Raw genomic sequence first — 23,544 nt, 5'->3', positions numbered from 1 at the left:
CTATTATTTTTAACAGTATTACTTCATTGGCCAGAAAAATGGGGGTTGGATATCTGCTTATTTTGTAGGACCAACAAAAAATGTTTCAATTTGAGAACCACTGTCATAAATATAAAGGGAAGGGTTCACACTTTTAAAATCCCTCCTGGCCAGAGGAAAAACCCTTTCACCTGTAAAGGGTTAAGAAGCTAGGATAACCTCACTGGCACCTGACCAAAATGACCAATGAGAAGACAAGATACTTTCAAAAGCTGAGGGGAGAGAGAAACAAAGCCTCTCTCTCTCTCTCTCTGTGTGATGCTTTTGCCGGGGACAGAACATGAATGGAGTCTTAGAACTTAGTAAGTAATCTAGCTAGATATGCGTTAGATTATGATTCCTTTAAATGGCTAAGAAAATAAGCTGTGCTGAATGGAATGTAGATTCCTGTTTTTGTGTCTTTTTGTAACTTAAGGTTTTGCCTAGAGGGATTCTCTATGTTTTGAATCTAATTACCCTGTAAGGTATTTACCATCCTGATTTTACAGAGGTGATTCTTTTTACTTTTTCTTCTATTAAAATTCTTCTTTTATGAATCTGATTGCTTTTTCATTGTTCTTAAGATCCAAGGGTTTGGGTCTGTGTTCACCTATGCAAATTGGTGAGAATTTTTCCCCAGGAAAGGGGGTGTAAGGGTTGGGAGGATTTTGTGGGGAAAGACGTTTCCAAACAGACTCTTTCCCAGTAATATACCGGTTAGACGTTTGGTGGTAGCAGCAATAAAGTCCAAGGGCAAAAGGTAAAATAGTTTGTACCTTGGGGAAGTTTTAACCTAAGCTGGTAAAAGTAAGCTTAGGAGGTTTTCATGCAGCTCCCCACATCTGTACCCTAGAGTTCAGAGTGGGGAAGGAACCTTGACAACCACATAAAAAAATATTTCAGCCTCTTGGAAGTGGTGTGATAAAGTACAGTGAGCAAAGAAATGGCCAATGATGGAGTGAATTAGTAAATCTCCTTTTGACTCAATATATGTAACTGCCTCCACCACCTCCAAAAATGAAGTCTACGCACCCTTTGACTGAATAGGCAAATATGTTCGGGACATAATCTGAGTCCTTCCATTTATTCCTGTGCATGTAAGGGCCACAAACTCCTTTGTGGAGAGGGGGGCGTCAGGGGAGAACGGGGGCACCCGCGAGTTACCAGCTTCTTTTTCCAAGAAACAATTGTTAGACCCTCGATCAAGAAAAAAAAATCTCTTCAGCTATCGCCTAGGCTCAAACTTTCATTTTTTGAGGAAGACTGTTGTGACAGCTGTGGCCCTAGTTAGTATTAGAGCATATCATAAACTGTACCAGTTGTGATCACTGATGATCACCATTCCTGATTCTTTTAGATATGTTACCTGGTTTAGTTATCATTGATCATTGTAGCCTGCAGAATATAAATATTGTATCCAGCGGTAATACAAGGAATCTACAGGCCCAAACCCTGTAAGACTCAGCTTGAGCACTTAGCACGAGGCTTTAGACCTACAAACCTTAGCATAAGGAAGTTAACCAGTAAAAACACAGAGTTATAGGAAAACCTAACATAAGATTTTTGCTTGGTTTACAGTTGCAATTTATATACACACACAGAGAACATGAAACAATGGGTTTATCATACACATTGTAAGGAGAGTGATCACTTAAGATAAGCCATCACCAGCAGCAGGGGGGGGAAAAGGAGGAAAACCTTTCACGGTGACAAGCAAGGTAGGCTAATTCCAGCAGTTAACAAGAATATCAGAGGAACAGTGGGGGGTGGGGTAGGGGGGAGAAATACCATGGGGAAATAGTTTTACTTTGTGTCATGACTCATTCCTTCCCAGTCTCTATTCAAACCTAAGTTAACTGTATCCAGTTTGCAAATTAATTCCAATTCAGCAGTCTCTCGTTGGAGCCCGTTGCCAACTCTGTCCACATATCTATTCAGGGGATACCATCATAGGGCCTAATCACATCAGCCACACTATCAGAGGCTCGTTCACCTGCGCATCTACCAATGTGATATATGCCATCTACCATATGTGCCAGCAATGCCCCTCTGCCATGTACATTGGCCAAACTGGACAGTCTCCACGTAAAAGAATGAATGGACACAAATCAGACATCAAGAATTATAACATTCAAAAACCAGTTGGAGAACACTTCAATCTCTCTGGTCACTCGATTACAGACCTCAGAGTGGCTATCCTTCAACAAAAAAGCTTCAAAAACAGACTCCAATGAGAGACTGCTGAATTGGAATTAATTTGCAAACTGGATAGAATTAACTTAGGCTTGAATAGAGACTGGGAATGGATGAGTCATTACACAAAGTAAAACTACTTCCCCATGGTATTTCTCCCCCCCCCCCCACCCCACTATTCCTCTGATATTCTTGTTAACTGCTGGAATTAGCCTACCTTGCTTGTCACCATGAAAGGTTTTCCTCCTTCCCCCCCCCCCCCCCGCTGCTGGTGATGGCTTATCTTAAGTGATCACTCTCCTTACAGTGTGTAAGGAGATAAACCCATTGTTTCATGTTCTCTGTGTATGTATATAAATCTCTCCTCTGTTTTTTCCACCAAATGCATCCGATGAAGTGAGCTGTAGCTCACGAAAGCTTATGCTCTAATAAATGTGTTAGTCTCTAAGGTGCCACAAGTACTCCTTTTCTATAGGATAAGGACACCCCAATATTACCAGGGTGAGGAATTTAGTTTTGGATAGATGAAGCAGAATATTTATATGCATATTCATGGAAACCACCGGACCCTATAATTGGCCCAACCACCACAGAAGCTAGAGAGCTCTCAGGACCTTGACCACCAGACTAGTTTAGCATGCCAGAGATTAGATAGGACCCTGCCTTCCTACCTCATGAGAATTGTGAGAGTACGCATATGGGATGATGTGGGACATCAGACTCATGTTGCACTGTAGTTACTTTCTCATTTGGTTTGGAACATTTGTGTTTTTACTGACTGTATTAATAAAATTATTAAAATCTCAGCTCTACTCTGAGAGCCACTGTTGTGCACATCAGGGTCCCCAACAAGAAACTGAATTTGAAATTGAACTTAATCTTTCTGTTGTGTTTGACTCTGGGGTGGGAACCTGGCGAACTTCAAAAAGTTTAACTGTTTTGTCAATTGGGAGTTTAACTCTAAACTCTAAAGGAAAATTGATATAATCAATATCCACTCAACAAATTGGGCAACACAATCAGGTGTGTTTTCTCCCCTATAGAGCCTAGCACTAATAGATGGAGACCCTCATGTGACTCCATTCCTTTCTCCTTAAGAGAACCAAGAGGGTAGTCCTAGACAATTACTCATTTCCCTCAAGGGGTCTCCCATGCAGAGACACAGAGAGTTCCATTCTGTTCCCTCTCCTGTTCAATGACCATTTGGACTTTTAGGAGGTTAGAAATACATGTGCTGTCTATAGTATGCAGATGACATCTAACTTTATATTTCTCTCTCTTCTAGCACAGCCAGCGCAGCTGAATGACTTGTTTCATGTCTAACAGAGATTGGGGTGTTGATGAGGATTAGTTGATTGAGGTTCACCCCAGAAAAGTCAAAGGTGATGATTGTAAGGCGCAGGATACAATCTGAAGAAATAGCAAAGCCTACCATTTCTTATGAAGGCTTACAAGCTAGATATCTAGTTGGAGTTCAGAAGCTGCTGGATGTTACAAGTTTCAGCACTTAACCAAAAAACAACTCATGTGTGCTTGGCAAAAGGGTTGCAACATTTTCTTTCAGATACAGATCTCATCAAGGTCATCCAAGCTTTTGTCATATCAAGACTGGATTGCCTGACTGTAATACACTCTAAATGGGGGGACATACCTTAAGACTATTCTAAAATTTCAAAATACATCTGCCTGGCTATTTGGCCATGTTTATCATAGGCAGAACGTTACATCTGTTCTGTGTGATTGGCACTGATACCAAATGATTTCTGACTGAGGTTTAATGCATTCATTTTTAGAGTTGCTGCAAAAAAGGTTTGAAATTTGAAATTTTCTGACAAAAAATTTATCCTTTTTTCATTATTTTTATTAAAAATGTATGTCGCTTCTCTACCAGCTTTAGAGTTCGTCAAAAAACCTGTGTTTTGAAATTTGTCAATGAAAGGCCATTGTTTGCAAAAATAATTCCATGTTCTGAGTTTTAACCTATAAAACTTTAAATGGTGTGATGCCTTGTTCTCCCTATAGACTGATTCTTTATGTGGTTCTATGCCACTACAACAACAAAGACTAGTAATGATTACATGAATGCGACCTACTGATTGAGCATTCTCAGTGAGGGTTCTTCACCCCTGGAAAGTACTTCCCCTTTGGTCTGCCAAGGCCTGGATTTAATGACTGCCAGAGCTTGCATCAAGGCTTATATTGAGCATTTGTTTTCCAAAGATTTTAAGGTGGAGTGGTGGATATTGAATGGGGTTTTGAAGTTGAAGATTGACAGACCCTATTTGATAGCACTGAACCAATTTTGTTTCTTTTTTATTTTTTGTAAAACGGTTCAGGTCAAAGATCTATATAAATAGGTTCATTACAAATTATAATACACACATCTTCATGAATGAAACACAGAATACACCAACAGATCATCATTTCTTCCAAAACAGTCAGATACAGATCAATGCATCAATCAGTCAATGTAGATCTTCAGATCTATGTAATATAACAACATATTAACAGATGGAAAAAAAGAGAGAGAAGGTGGGAAAATAAACAGGGAGAAAGAGGAAAGGGAGAAGTGTAGTGCCTTCCTCCTTTTTTTAGTGAACATTCTAGTTCATATGGTTTATCTTCCACATGATTTTTGGTTGAACTACTCTTATAAAGTTTCAAAATTTTTGTACCTGTGCTTTAGGAGTGTTAATTAATGCATTTAAAAATCCAAACAAATAAAATTATTCATACTAAAATAAATCATTCTTCTTACTAAATAAAGAATGGGCACATATTCACATTATGATGTCCCATACTAACTGTTTAATGTATTATTATGTAAGAAGCTTATGTGATTTAGAAAGCTATGATTCTGAAAGAAAAATTTAAAATTTAGAAGGAAATAAATTAAAAAAATTAAACTAGTTTATGAAATAGGAAACATGACTACTTGAATGAACAACACTGACAGACAACTACTACAGTAAGGTCCTAAACTGGAAAGTAGCATTTATTTCTAAAATGGTCTTGTAGTAATTGCGTGCAGATTATCTCAAGTATTTTAAAAACTTTATTTTTCAGATCTGAAGAAGCTGTTCCATTCTTCCAGATGTTAATTCTGTCATGGATATATGTATTTTAGCAGTTCAATTATTATCATTGCAGTTCAAACTATAATTTTCTGTCAATGTAATGCGCTTTTGTTTAGAGTTTAAATTAGTAAATGGTAGCAGCTGAGCTATTATTTAATTCCCCAAACATGCCAACTTTTCTGTGCACAGAAGGCTAACAGATGTTAATTTGCTCAACAGCCACCACTATTTTTATCTCCCATGTGAATATTAAATATTCAGTTAATCTAGATTTTTACTCTGCTCTAAAATGTTTGTTGTTAAAATATATATACATATATATACATACACACACACGAGACATTTTCCATATAAACTAGTGGAGAATATGTGGCCTAATTTAAAGAAACAAACAGACTAGAGTAGTAAAAATGACAACCAGATAACAGAATTTAGCAGAAGGTTTTATAATTCTTTCCTTTGCATGTTATTTTGTCTACAGGAACTGTTAGACCACAAAGTGATCAATGAAATTCCAATGATCTCTACTATAGTCCTTCAGTATAGTATTGTTAAAGGGAAAGAGAAGTGAAGTCAACAGTAATCAGGTATAGTAAGGAAGAACATAACAGAATATAAAAACATCAGAATGGCCATAGTGAGTCAGACCAATGGTCCATCTAGCTCAGTTTCCTGTGTCTTCCAAAAGTGGCTAATCCCAGATGCTTCAGAGGGAATGAACAGAACAGGGCAATTAACTAGTGATCCATCCTCAGTCATCCAGTCCCAGTATGTGGCAGTCAGAGGCTTAGGGACACTCAGAGCATGGAATTGCATCCCTGACAATTTTGGCTAACAGCCAGTGATGGACCTATCCTCCATGAACAAATCTAATTCTTTTTTGAATCAAGTTATAGTTTTGGCCTTCACAATATCCCTTGGCAATGAATTCCACAGGTTGGCTGTGCATTATGTGAAGAAATACTACTATTTTTTTTTAAAACATGCTGCCTATTTGTTTGGTTGGGTGATCCCAGGTTCTTGTGTTATGTGATGGGGTAAATAACACTTCCTTATTCACTTTCTCCACCCCAGTCATGATTTTATAGACCTCTCTCATATCCCTCTTTTGTGTCTCTTTTTCAAGCTGAACAGTCCCAGTCTTTTTAATTTCTCCTCATATGAAAGCTGTTCCATAACTCTAATAATTTTTGTTACCCTTCACTGTATGTTTTCCAATTCTAGTGTATCTTTTTTGATTTTCAATCTTACTCAAATAGCTCTGCCTTGTCTCTACCCAAGCTGATATATAGCGACGTGAGACTCACCCAGCGGCGCCTCCCGCTGGTTGTCCTCCAGAGTGCCCTCTGTTGGTCCATGTCTCACCTGTCATTGGCCCCCGTGTCCCTCCCGGACCCTGGTGCTCCACTACAGCAAGATTCTTCCCCCTGCAGTAACCCCACAGCTCTGGGTCTCCCCACCCAGGGGAACCCCCAACCCTCTATCCCCACCTCGCCTCAGTCTATGGCTACTGCCAGTCACCATCTAGCCCCGCTCACTGGGGCAGACTGCAGTGTATAAGCCATTCATCATTGGCAAAAGGGGGTTTGGACCTGCTGCCTTTGCCTAGTCCCTGGGCTGCAGCCTCTGCAACACCAGTACCTGGTTTGGCCTTTGACAAGGCCTGCAGCCTAGGGAGTTGCCAGGTGGGAGCTCCCCTGCTCCTCTTGCCTTTCCCCAGCCCTGCTCGGTTGCCTGCACCCTCAGCTCCCAGGCAGCTAGGTCCTTCTCCCTCTGAAGCTGGAGGGAGAGTGTCTAGCTCCTGGCTCATAGCCCTTTTGTCAGGGCCAGCTGTGGCCTGATGGGGTGTGGCCCAGCTGTGGCAGTTTCCCCTATCAGCCTAGGCTTGCTGCTTTCACCAGCAGCAGCCCTCTCCCAGAGCTGGTTTAACCCCTTCAGGGCTGCAGCAGGGTAACTACCCCACTACATTATGCTTAGATGAATCGGTGGCACCATTTTGTAATTTCTGAATAAGTCATTACACAGACTAACATACATGGTGAGAATGGTGTAAGATTACATAAAACCTTAAAAACAACAGAGCTGCATGGGCTGCACAAACCGGATTGTACAGGTCTGTGGGTTCACGTGAAGATTTGGGTTCACCCCTTATTGCAACTCAGCTCTCTTCAGTGCAGCCTCTGCTTTCCCTGCCCTCTCTGCTCTCAAGCCAGGCTATAGTCCTCGGGGGAAGCTGTGTACCCACTCTACTGATCTTTACCTAAATATTTAAGAAATTTCCAATACAACACGATGGAGATCATTCATGTGAACATGTATCAATTAATGCTTTTGTTTCAAAAGGGGGTGTGTTTATATTTTGAGATCACTAGTGAAGAAAAGTATTCCTTGATGGTGAAAGTTAAGTTGGTTGTGTTGTGATGAAATATACATTACTTTATACTTGATATGAATAATTTTTTGTTATCTGGGCAATGTTTGATTCTTCACATCTTTAATTACTTATTTATTTGCTTTTCAGATCTTGAGTTTTGTAAATGATGTGACAGATAAGTACACTGTTATTACTCAGTAACCTTTACCAGCTTTTGAAACATATAGACATGCATGCATGTACACACCCACACACAGTGGAATTAGTATAGAAGTATCAGTCTAAACATATTAGCTATGTATTTGTCCTACCCTATTTAATCTCTACTCTTTAAATAAGGTTTTTGATAATGTTTCACCTTACCTCAGATGGTTTTGTGATACATTTTCCTTTTCCCAAACACTGAAAGTCATCTGACTGGCTTCCCACAGACATGCAGGTGCTGACTTTTACTACCACAGTTAAGCGTAAAGCCACAATGCATTTAGTAACTGAATCATTCACAAAACCTGAAAAGAAACAGAGATTAAAGGTTTTTAATTTAAAATAAAAATTTCTAATGAACAGTTTTATTATTTGTAAAGTAAAAAATATTGAATACAAAGAAACTATGGTTCAAATTTCACCCTCATACACTTCTCATGAAACCCTACTGAAAGCTTACATGGGATTTAAGTTAGCGTGGAATTTGTTCATGTTACTGATCAAGTTGACTGACAAATGGAAGACATTCCAGAGTCGAGATCCATCATTAGAGTCTCATTCAGCACTCCTTTCTCTGGCAAAACTCCCATTTCACCTCAAAGAATGAATGAATAATTTGCTTAACATGGCCTTAAGTAAAAAGTACTTAACCAGGCCTTAAAGTTGATCTTCAATTTGCCTTGTTTCCGATAAAACTATATTTTAGTTTAGGTACCACAAAATATATAACAGACAACTACAATAGCTTAGGAGAGTAGACTGAACTGACAAAATAAAAGCCTTGTTTTACTTGATTTTGTCTGCTGAAGGCAGAATGTTAAACATTTCTGTAACTCTTTTGTATTCTATTTCCCTCAGTTTTTAAGGGTAACATGAAAGCAAAGACACCACAGTGAACAAATTAGGTTAAAAATTAACTTAAATAATCAATCTGTAGCATGGAAAAATTAGTTTGAATAGAGTTATAAGCACATCATTGAAACAACACAACATAAATTACAACAAATCAGTAACGACTCAAATGTTTCCTAGTAGCATTTTAGGTCAAAGTTGCGCAGCTTTACACTCTACTTGAAGGCATTACTCTGTTTCAGTGTAACATGAGAACTTTTGAACACCACATTCAATCAATTCCAAAACTTCAGGGCTGTTCTAGGTATCACTGGACTGAACCCTATTGATTTTACTGAAAATCAAAAAACAGAAGGAAGAAATGGGAGACCCAAATTGTCCCCACCATCTGGTCAGCAGAACAAGCACCTTCAACTACTCTGTAATTATCTGCAGATCAAAGAGTTGATGGCAGCCATTAACACCATTCATAATAACAATGCCTCCATATCAACTCTATCCACCCTCCCAATACAGTTCAAAATACTGACTCCCTGAAAGCGAAAGAAAAAAATGGAAGATGATGACTGGGAAAGTGAAGGTATGAGAGGAATGGAGGCACACAGAATCCCTGGCAGAGGGCAGAATGGGTTTGTAGAGAGCCCCGGTGTGCGGGGAGGGAATGAATGGGGAGTTTCATAGTTAGAGAGAGAGCTGCGCTTTTGGCCCCTTTTAAGTGCACCCCTCAGGTGACAGGCTCTAGCTTCCTACACCTCAATCTGAGGAGACCACCACAATCCTACCACTCAGACTGGATCTGTGGCTTGCAGCCCTCCTATTTACCAATCATGTTAATCTGAAGGTCAAACTGGTATTGGCATCTTTACACATTTCCTCCAGGAGACTATGACAGATTAAGTTTGCAGTGACAAAGAAACAGCTTTTTCAGAACAAAGTAGTATTTATTTGCCAAAGGGTGCATCATATGCATAGCAAATGGGTTAAAACAATAGAGTCCTACAGGTATCTTAACTTCTCTATAAATATCTCAGGTGGGTCAAGCTTATTCCAGACCACTCTTCTGAGTCTGAGACTTAATTTTCATCCCCCAGACCCTCTTTCCATGTCTCAATCAGCCTGGGTGTCAGCCTCAGTCTGCTGACAACCTTCCCTTCCCTTCCCTTCCCTTCCCACAGGAGCAAATCTTTAACTGACCAGTGTCTACTGATCTCTGCTCTCAGCCTGGAGAAAACAGCTGTATAATCTTGCTGGCACCAGGCAGGCAGCCTCTTTACAGCAAGTAAGCTACCTATTGTGTTTCAGTGTTTGCTGGGATGCTCCTTATCTAGGTCATAATTTTGTATTTCCTGTTTGATTTCTCCAACACCTCCTTTTGATCTCACCCCATAGTAAGTAACCCATCACAAACAAACAGAGAGGAATGCACAATATTCATAAATATAATACAGCTATCTCCTATTTTGCTACAGGGGGAAATGAGGCACACAAAGGCCCTGGCATGAGGGGTCCTTGAATAGACGAGGCATAGAGGATGGAACACAGGCAGCTTGTTGAATGGAGGTATAAAGAAGCCCCAGGTCTGTGAAATGAGTTTAGTCTATAGAAGCAACAAACTGTGCAATTTTCTGGTTTGAATTTTCCAGCCAAAACACACTGTTTAATATACATTTCTCTCCTTTTAATACAATTCTCCTTCTGCTGCATATTAAAAAAACAGTTGTGTATCTTTCATAGTAGCAGCCGTGTTAGTCTGTATTCGCAAAAAGAAAAGGAGTACTTGTGGCACCTTAGAGACTAACAAATTTATTAGAGCATAAGCTTTCGTGAGCTACAGCTCACTTCATTGGATGCATGTTGTGTATCTGTAAGTCATTGTTATGAAATAAATTGATTTGACAATACCACAGCCATTTTGAGCACTCAGCCACCATTAGCTGGAAGCGAGAACACCACATTATTAGAAATAATTTGAGCTTTGTATAAGTACAGGAAATAGCTGCAGCTGCACTTTTGATGATAAGGATGGAAAATAAAATTGGAAGAATCATGAGAATGGGCGAAAGTGAGGATAGCTGACCTTGGATTTGGGTGTTCCTGATTACGAGTTTTTGCTGATGTTATGACTAGGAGTTGCTTGCTGATATTAGGAAAACTGTTAGTTTGCAAAGGATTATTATGAGTTATTAGCTTTGTTTTGAGCAACCTATAAAAAGATCAGTCAGTGTGTGTAATTTGGAGAAGTTTGAAGAGGTTTTCTATGAGCTAGGAGGAAGGCTGGCCACCACAAACCTGCTGCTGACCACTCAACACCATCTCAGACTTTGGGTAACTATATCTGGGTTGCTCTGGACTATTGCTATTTTAGATGTGTGCTTTAGATGCCCTGGGTCCAAACATTTGGATCCATGAAGGAGCATCCACACAACCACATTGGAGGCTGCTATATAAAGAGCTCTGAGCTTGTATGTCAAGTGCATCTATAGGAGAGGGTGTAAGATTTTTGGGTGAAAGCACTCTCATTTGTACCAATCATTTATCAGACAGAGGAGCTGTGGGCCCCATTGATTTATTTCCTGACACTGCCTGGAGATAGGAACATACAAATTAGCAGAGTTTCAGGTTGAGAAAATTCTGGGCAACGGCATATAGTGGTACTACTTGAAAACAAGCAATAACACAGGAATGGAAATGGCAGTATTTAGGTGAAAAGGCTTTGCTGATTGAGGGATATTTGAAAACCTCTTTCAGCATTCACTCCATCATCAATCTACAAAGCTGGTATAAACACTTTGAAAAGTTTCCAGAGTGTTTGGCAGAAGATCTGAAGTGCACTTTCACAGGTAAATACATTAATAAGGCCCTTTTGGAACAAGTTTATTTTCCTCCATTTCTTCAGGTGAACCCTCCCAACTTGCAGGAGACACAACTGGGGACCCTCAATGGAGAAAATACAGGGGATGCCCCCTTAATATGTCACAGGGGCAATGGGTCTGTTGCTGCTTCCATTAGTAAGGAGGAAAGGACAGGACAATTTGCAGGCTGCTATCTCCCTCTTTGAAGAAGACAACTGCAGGTAAGGGGGAGGGCACTTGAAAGGATGGAGGAGAAATTTGTTAGGAGAGGAAGGGAGCCTCTATAGATTCTAGAGGATTAGCTGAACTGCCATATTTTGAGGCTTGGAGAATTAAGATATTCATATTTATATCATCTAAAATTTCTCTGGCTTTGCATAGGAAAGCCCCAAGGAAATCCTCTAGTCTCTTTTCAGAATTAACCTAGGATTTTTTTTAAATGTTGGTATCTGTGCATTATTAATATATGAATACTAATACAGTCTATATGGATCCCTCTCCTGAACACGCACTTGACATATGTGACTTTGCACTCCATATGATTTTATGAAAATATGCTAATAAGTGCCAACTTTTTTATGACTGACTTAGAACAATACTTCCTCAGCTCTCAACCCCTAATGCCTCTACTCTACTTGCGCTACATTGATGACATCTTCATCATCTGGACCCATGGAAAAGAAGCCCTTGAGGAATTCCACCATGATTTCAACAATTTCCATCCCACCATCAACCTCAGCCTGGACCAGTCCACACAAGAGATCCACTTCCTGGACACTACAGTGCTAATAAGCGATGGTCACATAAACACCACCCTATACTGGAAACCTACTGACCGCTATTCCTACCTACATGCCTCCAGCTTTCACCCAGATCACACCACACGATCCATTGTCTACAGCCAAGCTCTAGGATACAACCATATTTGCTCCAACCCCTCAGACAGAAACACCTACAAGATCTCTATCAAGCATTCTTACAACTACAATACCCACCTGCTGAAGTGAAGAAACAGATTGACAGAGCCAGAAGAGTACCCAGAAGTCACCTACTACAGGACAGCCTAACAAAGAAAATACCAGAATGCCACTAGCCATCACCTTCAGCCCCCAACTAAAACCTCTCCAACGCATCATCAAGGATCTACAACCTATCCTGAAGGATGACCCATCACTCTCACAGATCTTGGGAGACAGGCCAGTCCTTGCTTATAGACAGCCCTACAACCTGAAGCAAATACTCACCAGCAACCACACACCACACAACAGAACCACTAACCCAGGAACCTATCCTTGCAACAAAGCCCGTTGCCAACTCTGTCCACATATCTATTCAGGGGACACCATCATAGGGCCTAATCACATCAGCCACACTATCAGAGGCTTGTTCACCTGCTCATCTACCAATGTGATATATGCCATCATGTGCCAGCAATGCCCCTCTGCCATGTACATTGGTCAAACTGGACAGTCTCTACGTAAAAGAATAAATGGACACAAATCGGACGTCAAGAATTATAACATTCAAAAACCAGTTGGAGAACATTTCAATCTCTTTGGTCACTCGATTACAGACCTAAAAGTTGCAATTCTTCAACAAAAAAACTTCAAAAACAGACTCCAACGAGAGACTGCTGAATTGGAATTAATTTGCAAACTGGATACAATTAACTTAGGCTTGAATAGAGACTGGGAGTGGATGTGTCATTACACAAAGTAAACTATTTCCCCATGATTATTTCCCCCTTCCGCCCTCCCCCCCGCACACTGTTCCTCAGACGTTCTTGTCAACTGCTGGAAATGGCCCACCTTGATTATCACTACAGAAGTTCCCCCCCCCCCACTCTCCTGCTGGTAATAGCTCACCTTAAGTGATCACTCTCATTACAGTGTGTATGGTAACACCCATTGTTTCATGTTCTCTATGTATATAAATCTCTCCACTGTATTTTCCACTGAATGCATCCGATGAAGTGAGCTGTAGCTCACAAAAGCTTATACTCCAATAAATTTGTTAGTCTCTAAGGTGCCACAAGAACTCCTTTTCTTTTTGCAAATACAGACCTACACGTCTGCTACTCTGAAACCTGTAAATATAATGTAACTGGAATATGCTTCATGCAAAAGATCTCTTGTAAGGTATCATTACAAAGCTTATAATCTACTGAGTGTGGTCATCCTATTTGTATAAAGGTATCATTCTTGTGTCTGAAACTAGAAATATGAAATATAACTCTGAGGTCCTACTGTAATTATGCAAACTGTGGGCCATTAATGGTGGTTTGGAATCTTGATGGCTCCCATCAACTAGGACAATTGGTTGTAAATGGCTCTGTTTACTTTCAAGCCTTCCTGTGAGTCAGGCCAGGAAGAATGAAGGCTGGGGGTCTCACAGGACATATGACCATGTCACCTGGTACTGGAATCCATCTTAAACCTGATGCTTTTCAAATTAGAAGGAGGGGTGGGGACCCAGAGAGACAAAAGATTCCTGCCTTGTGCCAAAGCTATATAAGGGGGTGGAACATAACAAAGGAGGTTCCAGTCATGAGAAATCCCCTAGTTACCACCTGAGCTGGAGCTAACAAGAACTGTACCAAGGGAAAGGATTGAGCTCAGACTCAAAAGGAGTCCAGTCTGTGAAAGAAGCTTATTGGAACATCTCTTTGGTGAGATTTCATCTGTATTCAGTTTCCTACTGTATTAGGCTTAGACCTGCATATTTTATTTTATTTTTCTTGGTAACTTACTTTGTTCTGTCTGTTATTACTTGGAACCACTTAAATCCTACTTTTTATATTTAATAAAATCACTTTTGCTTATAAATTAACCCAGAGCAAGTAATTAATTCCTGGGGGAGCAAACAGCTGTGAAAACTCTCTATCAGTGTTATAGAGGGTGGACAATTTATAAGTTTAGCTTGTATAAGCTATATACAGAATAAAACGGATTTATTTGGGGTTTGGAACCCATTGGGAGCTGGGTGTCTGGGTGCTAGAGACAGGAGCACTTCTTAAGCTGTTTTCAATTAAGTCTGCAGCTTTGGGGGAGGTGATTCAGACCCGGGTCTGTGTTTGCAGTAGGCTAGCATGTCTGGCTCAACAAGACAGGGTTCTGACGTCACAAGTTGGCAGGGAAAACGGGCTCAGAGGTAGCCTCTGCACATCAGGTGGAAGTTCCAAGGGGGTCTCTGTGACCAACCTATCACAACATACACGCTCAGAGCTCTTTATATAGCAGCATCCTATGGGGCTGTATGGATCCTTCCCTCATAGATCCTAATGTTTGGACACAGCGCATCTAAGAAGGCACAGCACCCACTATAACTCAGTTCGTTTCAGTTGCAGAGGCAGTGAATTAAAAGGCTTTTTTGTCTCTCTCTTTTCAGTGCCTCAGTTTTTATTAGTTAGTGGTTTTGTCTTTTTAAAAACACAAAGGGTAGCTTCACAATGTAAGCCAAGCTCTAACTAATGGTGTTAGAGCTGTTTAATTCTATAACTGTCTATTACATTTTGTTCATCTGTTTTTTTAAACCTTCCTCTGAAGCACTGAGTACTGGACACGATCAGAGACAGGATATGGACTAAATCAAACCAGTGGAAGGTAGCAGAAAACTTGTCCAATCAGGCTACACATTACCTGTCCTGTACTTTTGGCAAAACACACTGTGGCAAACTTGTCTTACAAAATGACAATGAGTCTTTAAAGCCGAATTTCTGAGGATGTCCACCTGGCCTCTGCTGGAGTGTGCGTGTAAGAGCTTCTGTGGGCTACCACACTCCGGCCAACACTGCTGTCCACCCCGGACTGCATAAGTTATGTTGGTATAAATTGGCATAAGTTACGTTCCTTAGGGGGTCACTAATTCACACAAGAGATACAATGTATATCAATGTAAGCTTTAGTGTAGCCATAGCCTAAAAAGCACAATGTTACTACCATCAATCTAAACACAAACATAATAAATTTTAATAAAACTAAATTTTGATCCAAATTCGTAAGAGTTTCTAAAAGCTGCTTTATACATCATGGAAAATTTTGAAAAATTTAAGTTTTGTTTGTTTCTCTTTCCTTTCCCTTAATTACACTAATATAGGCATGAAAATGAGATTTATTTTTTTTACAGCTCACTTTCTCCTGATGTTATTCCCCATCTGAAGTCATAAATTTATTTGTGACATCAAAATTAGTTGCTTGGAATGTGACTGATATGCATCCAATGAGGGATTAATATTTCTGGAGGGAATAAACAGCGAGACCCTAAGGAAATATTCTATTTTTATGCAAATATCATTAACAAGAATGACCAAAGAGAAGTAGAAAATACATGAAATAGAAAGATTTTCAATGACACATTACCCTCCTCTCACACCCCTAAGATTTCATTCTCGCACCTTAAGCTATTCCCTAATGCAGTTATTTCCAAAGATATAATGATGTTTACATGGTAAACAGGGATGTAATTCAGACTACTATTCTTACCCTTCACAAAAGAATTTAGGGAATACAACTGCATTTTTCTTAGAGTTTCATAATGTTTTCTCCAAGAAGTTTTTCTACTATGTGGTAAATTCTGCCTCTCTTCCAAAGGTCCCTGCCTGATGTGGAACCTGTACAAATCAATTGCATAGGATGAGTGTGATCTTGGGAACTCACACAGGGGACATGTAAACCTTAAAAGACCAGTTCTCTGGGAACCTCCTGCATGAAGATGATGAGCGCTATTGTGAGTGTACCAACAGATCCACTGGACATTCTCTCTGCCTAGGGGAGGCATAGTTACCATGGAAGCTACTTTAGCTCTAAGATTAGTTCAAGGGAGCAGCTCTGTTGCTAAGCTACAGCTTGAGGCAATATACCTTTCCTTTAGCCCAAAAGGAACTCCTCAGTTCACAGCCTAGCTGCTTGTGCTACATACTGGAGACTGAGTGCTTTATTTGCTCAGAAAAAATTTTAGAACAATATAAAAGTTATGAGTACAGTACTCAATAAAACAGGGATCCTGTTTCTTGGATGCTGAAAGAAAGCTATTTCCAGTGCTTTTATTAAGCACTCCTTAGCTTCTAGGTGTGTTAGTAATTCTATGAGTGCTGTCAAAAATATTAATGGAGACTTTTCCATTTCATTTTACAATTTTACTGTATAATCTGGATAAATTAGTGTTCCTAATTTGTAATGATCTATACCTTAATTTCCAAGTTGCAAACCGAAGGGTGAGGGGAAAAAGCACAGAAAATGTCTTCTTATCCACCATAAATTTCATCAACTTGGATTTAACCAATCAATTAGCCAATATTCCAATAGTCTTGATGAAAAATTTACTAGATATATCTCTGATGTCTGGTTTGACTAGTAAAGTGGTATGCTGCTGACCTCTTCTAAAAACTGCCAAACTGTTCTGGAGCTAATCAACATCATATATTACCCATCAGTATAAAGATGCAGCCAAAACTCACTTCCTCTTACAATAGAATTTGATAGTCCTAGACAGAGTGACACGTATGTAATTATATGTGCATGTTTGGAAGTATCTAGAGTTTATTTGCTTGTCTGAAACAGATTGTTACACATTCTTCAGGACAGTTCCCTGAAGGAATTTAAAATCAGCCTCCTTTGTACTTTGACTCTTGTTACTATTTTGGCAACAAAAGCCATTGGCAAACTGCTGAAGAAATCATCTCTCTCACTGGAGTGCCACATTTTTTTCTTGTAATTCCTAATTATTCCACCTAATTTCCAAAGATTGTGAAGATAAAACAAGGCTATTTATTTTTACCTTACAGTATTTAAATTTAGGTATACAAGATGCATAAATTTTAAGGCCAGGGGGACCACTGTGAAAATCTAGTCTGAGCTCCTGTATAACATAAAAGAAATAACTTTCTGCTTCAAATCCAATAGCTCTGATTGAACAAGAGCATATTTTAGATCTACTTTAATTTCCAGATAGGAGGATAATTTCAGACATGTTTACAGCTCCCTTGATCTTGAGTCTCGAGAAAAATAATATAGCTGCTTATAATGATAGATAATTTTGTTCAATTTAACTTTGCAGTCTTTCCAAGGCCCAGTTACAATGTAATGATGTCAAAGTAATTTCAGGGGAAGAAGTCAGGGCTGAACTATTTATACCTGTGTGTATGAACAATTTGAAAACCTTATAAATCAGAATCTGAAATGGAAGAACTCTGCATCTATTTTAAAGGAAAGAATCTTTCAAGCTTATACATAATCAGTTGATAGTGAAAAAATATCTGTACGATTTCATTAGTACCATACATGGTAAGATAGACTAGATCTCATTTCCATCATTGCTGTTTTGCATTCTTCAGCCTCGGAGCACAAAGCACATACCTTAACCCTTCCATGTCTCTCACTTGAAGAAAGTCAACGAACAAAAAGTAGGAAAATCAAAACACAACAATCCTCCTCCACACCAGTTTGGCACATAGCTTCGGTCTTGCAACTAATCAGGAATATGGCCATTTTGTTATGTAGATCAGAAACTCCGAACCATACCACTATAACCAGTGCAGCTAGTCCTTCCTTCTCCCATAAATCAGTGCAGTCAGAGGGTGCCACTATATGTACTTGCCCTCTGGAGAGTCTGCCCCTGTGTATAAACTACCACAGAGGGCTACTCTGGCTACATCACCTGGAAGCCATAAACCACAAAATGATGATCTTCCTTTGTTGGACATAATGTTCATAACATTGATAACAGATCATGATCTCTACTGTGACAAAGGCAAGGGAGTACTTTGGGTCTGAGGAACAGTGCAAGGCTTTACTTGCTGTTATCTGGTACAAGTTAGGTATCCAAGCTGTTTTGAATTTAACAAATCAATCAGAAAGTGTGTCAGTGAGTCTCTTATTACCTTGTGGATATCAGCATCCAGTGAAGTGGGAGAAAAAAATACCATCACGTGAAGAACTCAAACACAGTCTCTGGCAACTGACAGACAACTATTTTCCCATTTCAAGATGATGGATGTGGGATCTCACAGCCACAGCATAGGTGACTTTTGAAAATAGCTTCAGAATCTGAACTGGACCCGCCAATGAAGGAGAGAAGATGACGTTACGAAAGCCATCTGGCAACAGTACAGGAAGGTGGCCGATTAAGGTAATGTGCAAGGTCACTATTATTGTTCATTACTGAAAGCGTAGCTGGTTGTATGGATGGGGCTGGGTTCAGAAGGGTAACAGATGTGGCTCCTGGTGCATGCACGCTGCTTTGGCTATTGTGCTTGGTGAGTGCAGAAATGCTCTCTCATTATTTCCGTGCTACAGTGCATCCAACACAAATATATTTTTCTCCAGCCATGCCTGTTCATACAGTGCTGGAACAATAATTAGTAATTTTAAGATTGAAATACAATTACCCTCAATCTCCTCCAATAAAGCACTAAATTACAAAGCTCAAAACTGAGTCTGTTCTGGGTCATGCATTAGGGTCTTGTTCGCCATTTGTTTCTCTGGTGAACATACACATGATGCTTGGGCCCTCCAAGTGTATCTGATATTGACAATCATCATGACCCTGAACACCGGAACACTTACAACAGCATACAGCCACCATACTCAGTACATCGTTTGTTCATGTGCATACTTGGCTCCTAGTTTCAGCGGTGTGCATACTCACCAGGAGTGCTTGTATCGATTCAGAGTGCAGGGCACCATGGGTAGGCATCCCACTGTGCAACTCGACACCATCCAGTGCACTCTCTTTTCAGAAGCTTTGGAAGTGCATGATGGGGCCAAAAAAAGTTAAGCAGGAGTTACGGGGAGTATGGAGTCAACTTCCCAGTTTACAACTGTCTCCATCCCATCATGTTATCAGTTTCCCATAATTTTTGCATTTGTTTTCAAAATCCCACAAACCCACGCAGCCCTCTTCAATGTCTGCCATCTCTGACAGAATAATGGAGTCTGCACAGTTCTACACTATTATCATGAACATTGCAAGCACAGGGTGCACGATCTTGGAGTATTTGCACATCTGCAAAAGAACCAAATGAGTGGAGAACACAATTCCCCAAAGGACAGACTGCTGTGGGACACAAGAAACACCAATTCAAGGTGGCTGGTGGTGTTCACGGAGCAGCTGTAGATATGGAGTGCTGCTTCTGGGCCCAAGAAACAAGCACTTTCTGATGGGATTGGATCAAAATGCAGGTTTGGGATGATGAGCAGTGACTGCAGAACTTTCAGATGCACCAGGCCACATTCCTGGATCCCTATGCCAAGCTCACCCCAGCCCTCCAGTGCAGGGACACCAAAATGAGAGCAGCACTGACAGTGGAGATCAAGTGGCCATTCTACTGTGGAAACTTGCAATGGCAGATTGTTACCAGTGAGTCGGGAATCAATTTGGAGTCAGGAATTCCACTGTGGGGGCTGTAGTCATGCAAGACCATTAATCGCCTCCTGCTTTGCAGGATTGTGACTCTGGACAGTATGCAGGATATATCCTGAACTGTGGTAGAGCAGTAGATGGCATGCATGTCCCTATTTTAGCATCAGACCACTAAGCACATCAACAGAAAGGGCTATTTTTCTATGGTTATGCAAGAACTGGTGGATCACTAGGGATGCTTCTCTGGCATTAATGTGGGCTGGTCAGGGAACGTGCATGATACTTGCATCTTTAAGAATACAGAACTGTTCAGAAAGCTACAAGCAGGGACTTTCTTTCCTGACCAGCGGATTACCATTGGCAATGCTGAAATGCCAACAGTGATCCTTGAGGATCCAGACTACCCCTTGCTCACGAAGCCACAGGCTGGTCAGACTGACAGCATAAAGGAACAATTCAACTACTGGTTTAGCAGATGCAGAATGACAACTGGTATTGTTTTCAGCGGAGTGGAGGGCAGAGGTGGAGCAGCAATCTACTGAATCTGAACTGCAAGACACAAGGGCTATGAGAAGAGCTCAGCGTGGATCTGTAAGGTTCAGGAGGCTTTGAAAGACCTTTTTAACAGTGAGCCAGAGTAATATCTATTGTAGTGTGCTCTGCTGGGCCCCGCTCTTTTATGCCCTGATATGAATTGTTGGTGATTGCTGTACATCTACGGATATAACATTGTCAATGAACCTATTAATTTTCTTTGTGACTTATCCTATGAGTTGTGTGACACTGCAATAACAGGTAATCTGTTGCTTTCAAAACTTCTGAGTATATGTGGTGAACTATTACAGATGAATTCAGTTGTTTGGAACATAATTCTACTCTGTAACAAAAATCATTGCAAAAAAACTCTGTGCTATTTTAAAACAAATATTAAAAAAACTTAAAAAATTAAGAGAACTGAACTTATGAAGTGGAAAGAACATTCATGTCCCTTTCAGCCACATACACCTTCCGAGGCTTGGTAGTTCAGCAGGCCCTGATGCCACACAGATTGTGATGCACGTGTAGGGAGATCCATATATTGAGTTCCCACTGGATTGCAGAGGGAGGCGAGCTTGAGATCACTGAACCTGCTGGTCCATCAGAGTCTGCAGCATCAGTGTTTGCCACCTGAGAAGCCCCATTATGTCCTGGTGCATCCCCCTCCTTTTCCAGCTGGGATTTCTGGGCCTCCTTTCCACTCTTTCCTTCTCCAGACTTTCCACAATGTTCATCTTCCAGGCCCTATGCTTACAGTCCAATATGCAGCACTTGGCTTGCAGGATGTCATTGAACTTGTCATCCTGAGTCCTCTTTTTTCCTCCTTATCTGGCTCAGGCATGGAGAGGGAGACCCTGAAGGTAGCAATGGCTGCAGCTGAAGATGAAACTCTCAGAGTTTGTGAGCATATTCGCTACCGTAAGTGAAACTACGGATTCTGAACTCACTCCCCTACATTCTCACTTTACTTGGGATTGCTTGTGCATGGCACCCAACACACCATGAGCCATGGTGAGTATGGCCCTCTGGAAGCTGGGGAAATGAAGAGGAAATTGCTCGGCTGCATGATTCTAGTAGCGCAGGGCAATGGCACTGAATATTGCCACCATTTTTCATAGGCTGTGATGCTTTAGCAGATATCTCACTCCTGAGCGTCGCAAAGGCAGAAAGAACATAGTTGCTGCAAGCGTCCCAAAGACACCCAGAGCCTTGTGCTGCTAGCCTGTGTACTGCAATGGTGCCTACTGAAATTATAGCTGAGTGGCATGGGAAAGTATCCTACCATGGAGGAAGAAATAAGGCAGCCCTCCCTAGAAACCTTCAGCCAACAATTCCAGAGAACCTCCATGAAACACTTGCAGCAGGATTCAAAGGACACCTCTGTGCACAGAAAAAAACTGCTCCGCATGGCCCTCTCCCCCACTCTAGAGGGGAATGAAAAGTAGATAACAATTCTACCTCTCTTGGTAGTGCCACTACCTCTTCTAGCACCAGTAAAGTCAAAAAATGTGTCCTGCTACTTTGGGGGTGCCATCCCTCTGTAACCCTTCTGCCCGTCAGAGTTGGCAGCAACAAGGGCTGAGTTCAGTATCTAGGAGTTCCATTCCAATAATACAATGCAAAACTGGCTCGAGCCCCCACCCAGTGACCTGCAACAAATATATACCACCCCCGCTGGGCGCCTCCAGGAGGCGATACTTCCCCTCTCGCAAGCACAGAGTGAGTGTAGCAAAAGCCTTTTAATAACAGAGAGAAACATTATGTTGGGGAAACACCAGCAACAGGATTCATAACACAACCCATGAGCAAAAAACCCACCCAAGCAAATTGGGGCATGTCCTTTCCCTTTGATTCTTGAGTCCAACAACCCAAAAGTACCCAAATCCCAAAAGTCCAACAACCCAAAAGTCTCTGTCCCCGGTCAGTGCAGCTCTAGAGTTTGAAAGTTTATCTGCAGAGTTTTACCTCCCAACCTGGGTGGAGATCGGGGGGGGTTTAAGGGGCACCTTACATGGTCCAAAGCCAATTGCCCCACCTCTCCATGGGGCTCCGCTCTGTTCCGCTCCACCAGCCATCCCACAAATCGCTCTGCTCTGCCAGCTGCCCCCATGAGCTGCTCCAGGCATCCAACAAACTGCTCTGCTCCACCAACCTTCCCACAAACTGCTCTGCAATATAACTTCAGGCTCCCCCACTACTTAACACAAGACTCAGTAATTTCAGCTCTTACTAAGTTTAGATCTTTTATGATTTCAGCTTGTTGTAGGGAACCCTCAGTGCTGGTGTACCATTGGCCAAAGTGAATTCAGCTCAGCAGCCTGTAACTAGACTCCTAATGGAATCAAAATTAGCTCTGTTATTCCACAGTGGAGAGAGAAGTTCAATTAGCATGTAAGGCACTTACCACCAGGCATTAATACCTGTTCCCAGCCTCTCAATTCACTGAGTTTTGGAACCCATGTCCCTTGTCTAGCAAGTGCTACTTAGTTGATGGTGAGTCCCTCCATCATAACAAAAGGCCAAGTACAGTTCCACTGTCCTTGATTCACATAATCAGGATAATAACAATTTACTCTTCCTGCCCCAATAACAGAGAAACTGGGGATCCCACAGCAGCCAAAGTGACCATTTGGGCAGCTATGCGCTCATGCTAGGCGGGGTGGGTGTGCCTATGCAAATGAGATCAGTCCCTGATGTTCTTTTCCACAACTTGCCATAACTCACCACCAGATGTCAGGGTAGTGCTCATCCTGACTCTGTTACTCCTCTAATTGAAAATGTAGCTACGCACTTACCAGAGATTCCTTCCCCTGCACCACACTTGCCCGTGCTTGACTGGCAGGACTGCGGTGGAGTCAAAAACTGGTCCTGGCTTGCTGCGCAGCTGGATGCCGCTATTTCCTGCTTCCCATATTACTCCTCCTTATCCACTACCTCCTACTTGCTGTTCATGGCAAGAGCCTGTAACCTGGGCTCCTCAGAGGTATCTGCGGTGCTGTGGGGGGGAGGGGGTGTCTTACAAGTATGCCTTTGTAAAGGCAGCAGGTCTGCAGCTCAGCACCAGATTAACTCTTGGCCT

At 41.2% G+C, this 23,544-nt stretch overlaps 1 protein-coding gene and 1 long non-coding RNA gene across 2 annotated transcripts in view; one reads left to right on the top strand and one right to left on the bottom strand.

The window, feature by feature from the left end:
- Positions 1–23,544, bottom strand: part of DNER (delta/notch like EGF repeat containing) — a 292,812-nt gene that overhangs the window by 91,687 nt on the left and 177,581 nt on the right. The window contains exon 5 of the mRNA XM_038417626.2: positions 8,026–8,171. Coding sequence (XP_038273554.1) covers positions 8,026–8,171 — 146 coding nt within the window. The remainder of the gene's footprint in view (positions 1–8,025; positions 8,172–23,544) is intronic.
- Positions 10,953–22,120, top strand: LOC122455928. The gene is made up of 4 exons (XR_006274456.1): positions 10,953–11,043; positions 11,615–11,791; positions 21,303–21,476; positions 21,584–22,120. It is a non-coding gene; the product is annotated as an uncharacterized LOC122455928 (long non-coding RNA).

Source organism: Dermochelys coriacea, chromosome 9, assembly GCF_009764565.3.
Source record: "Dermochelys coriacea isolate rDerCor1 chromosome 9, rDerCor1.pri.v4, whole genome shotgun sequence".
In the NCBI taxonomy this organism is placed as follows: Eukaryota; Metazoa; Chordata; order Testudines; family Dermochelyidae; genus Dermochelys; species Dermochelys coriacea.
Note: the sequence above shows the minus strand (reverse complement) of the source record. Positions and strands in the feature narration are given on the sequence as shown.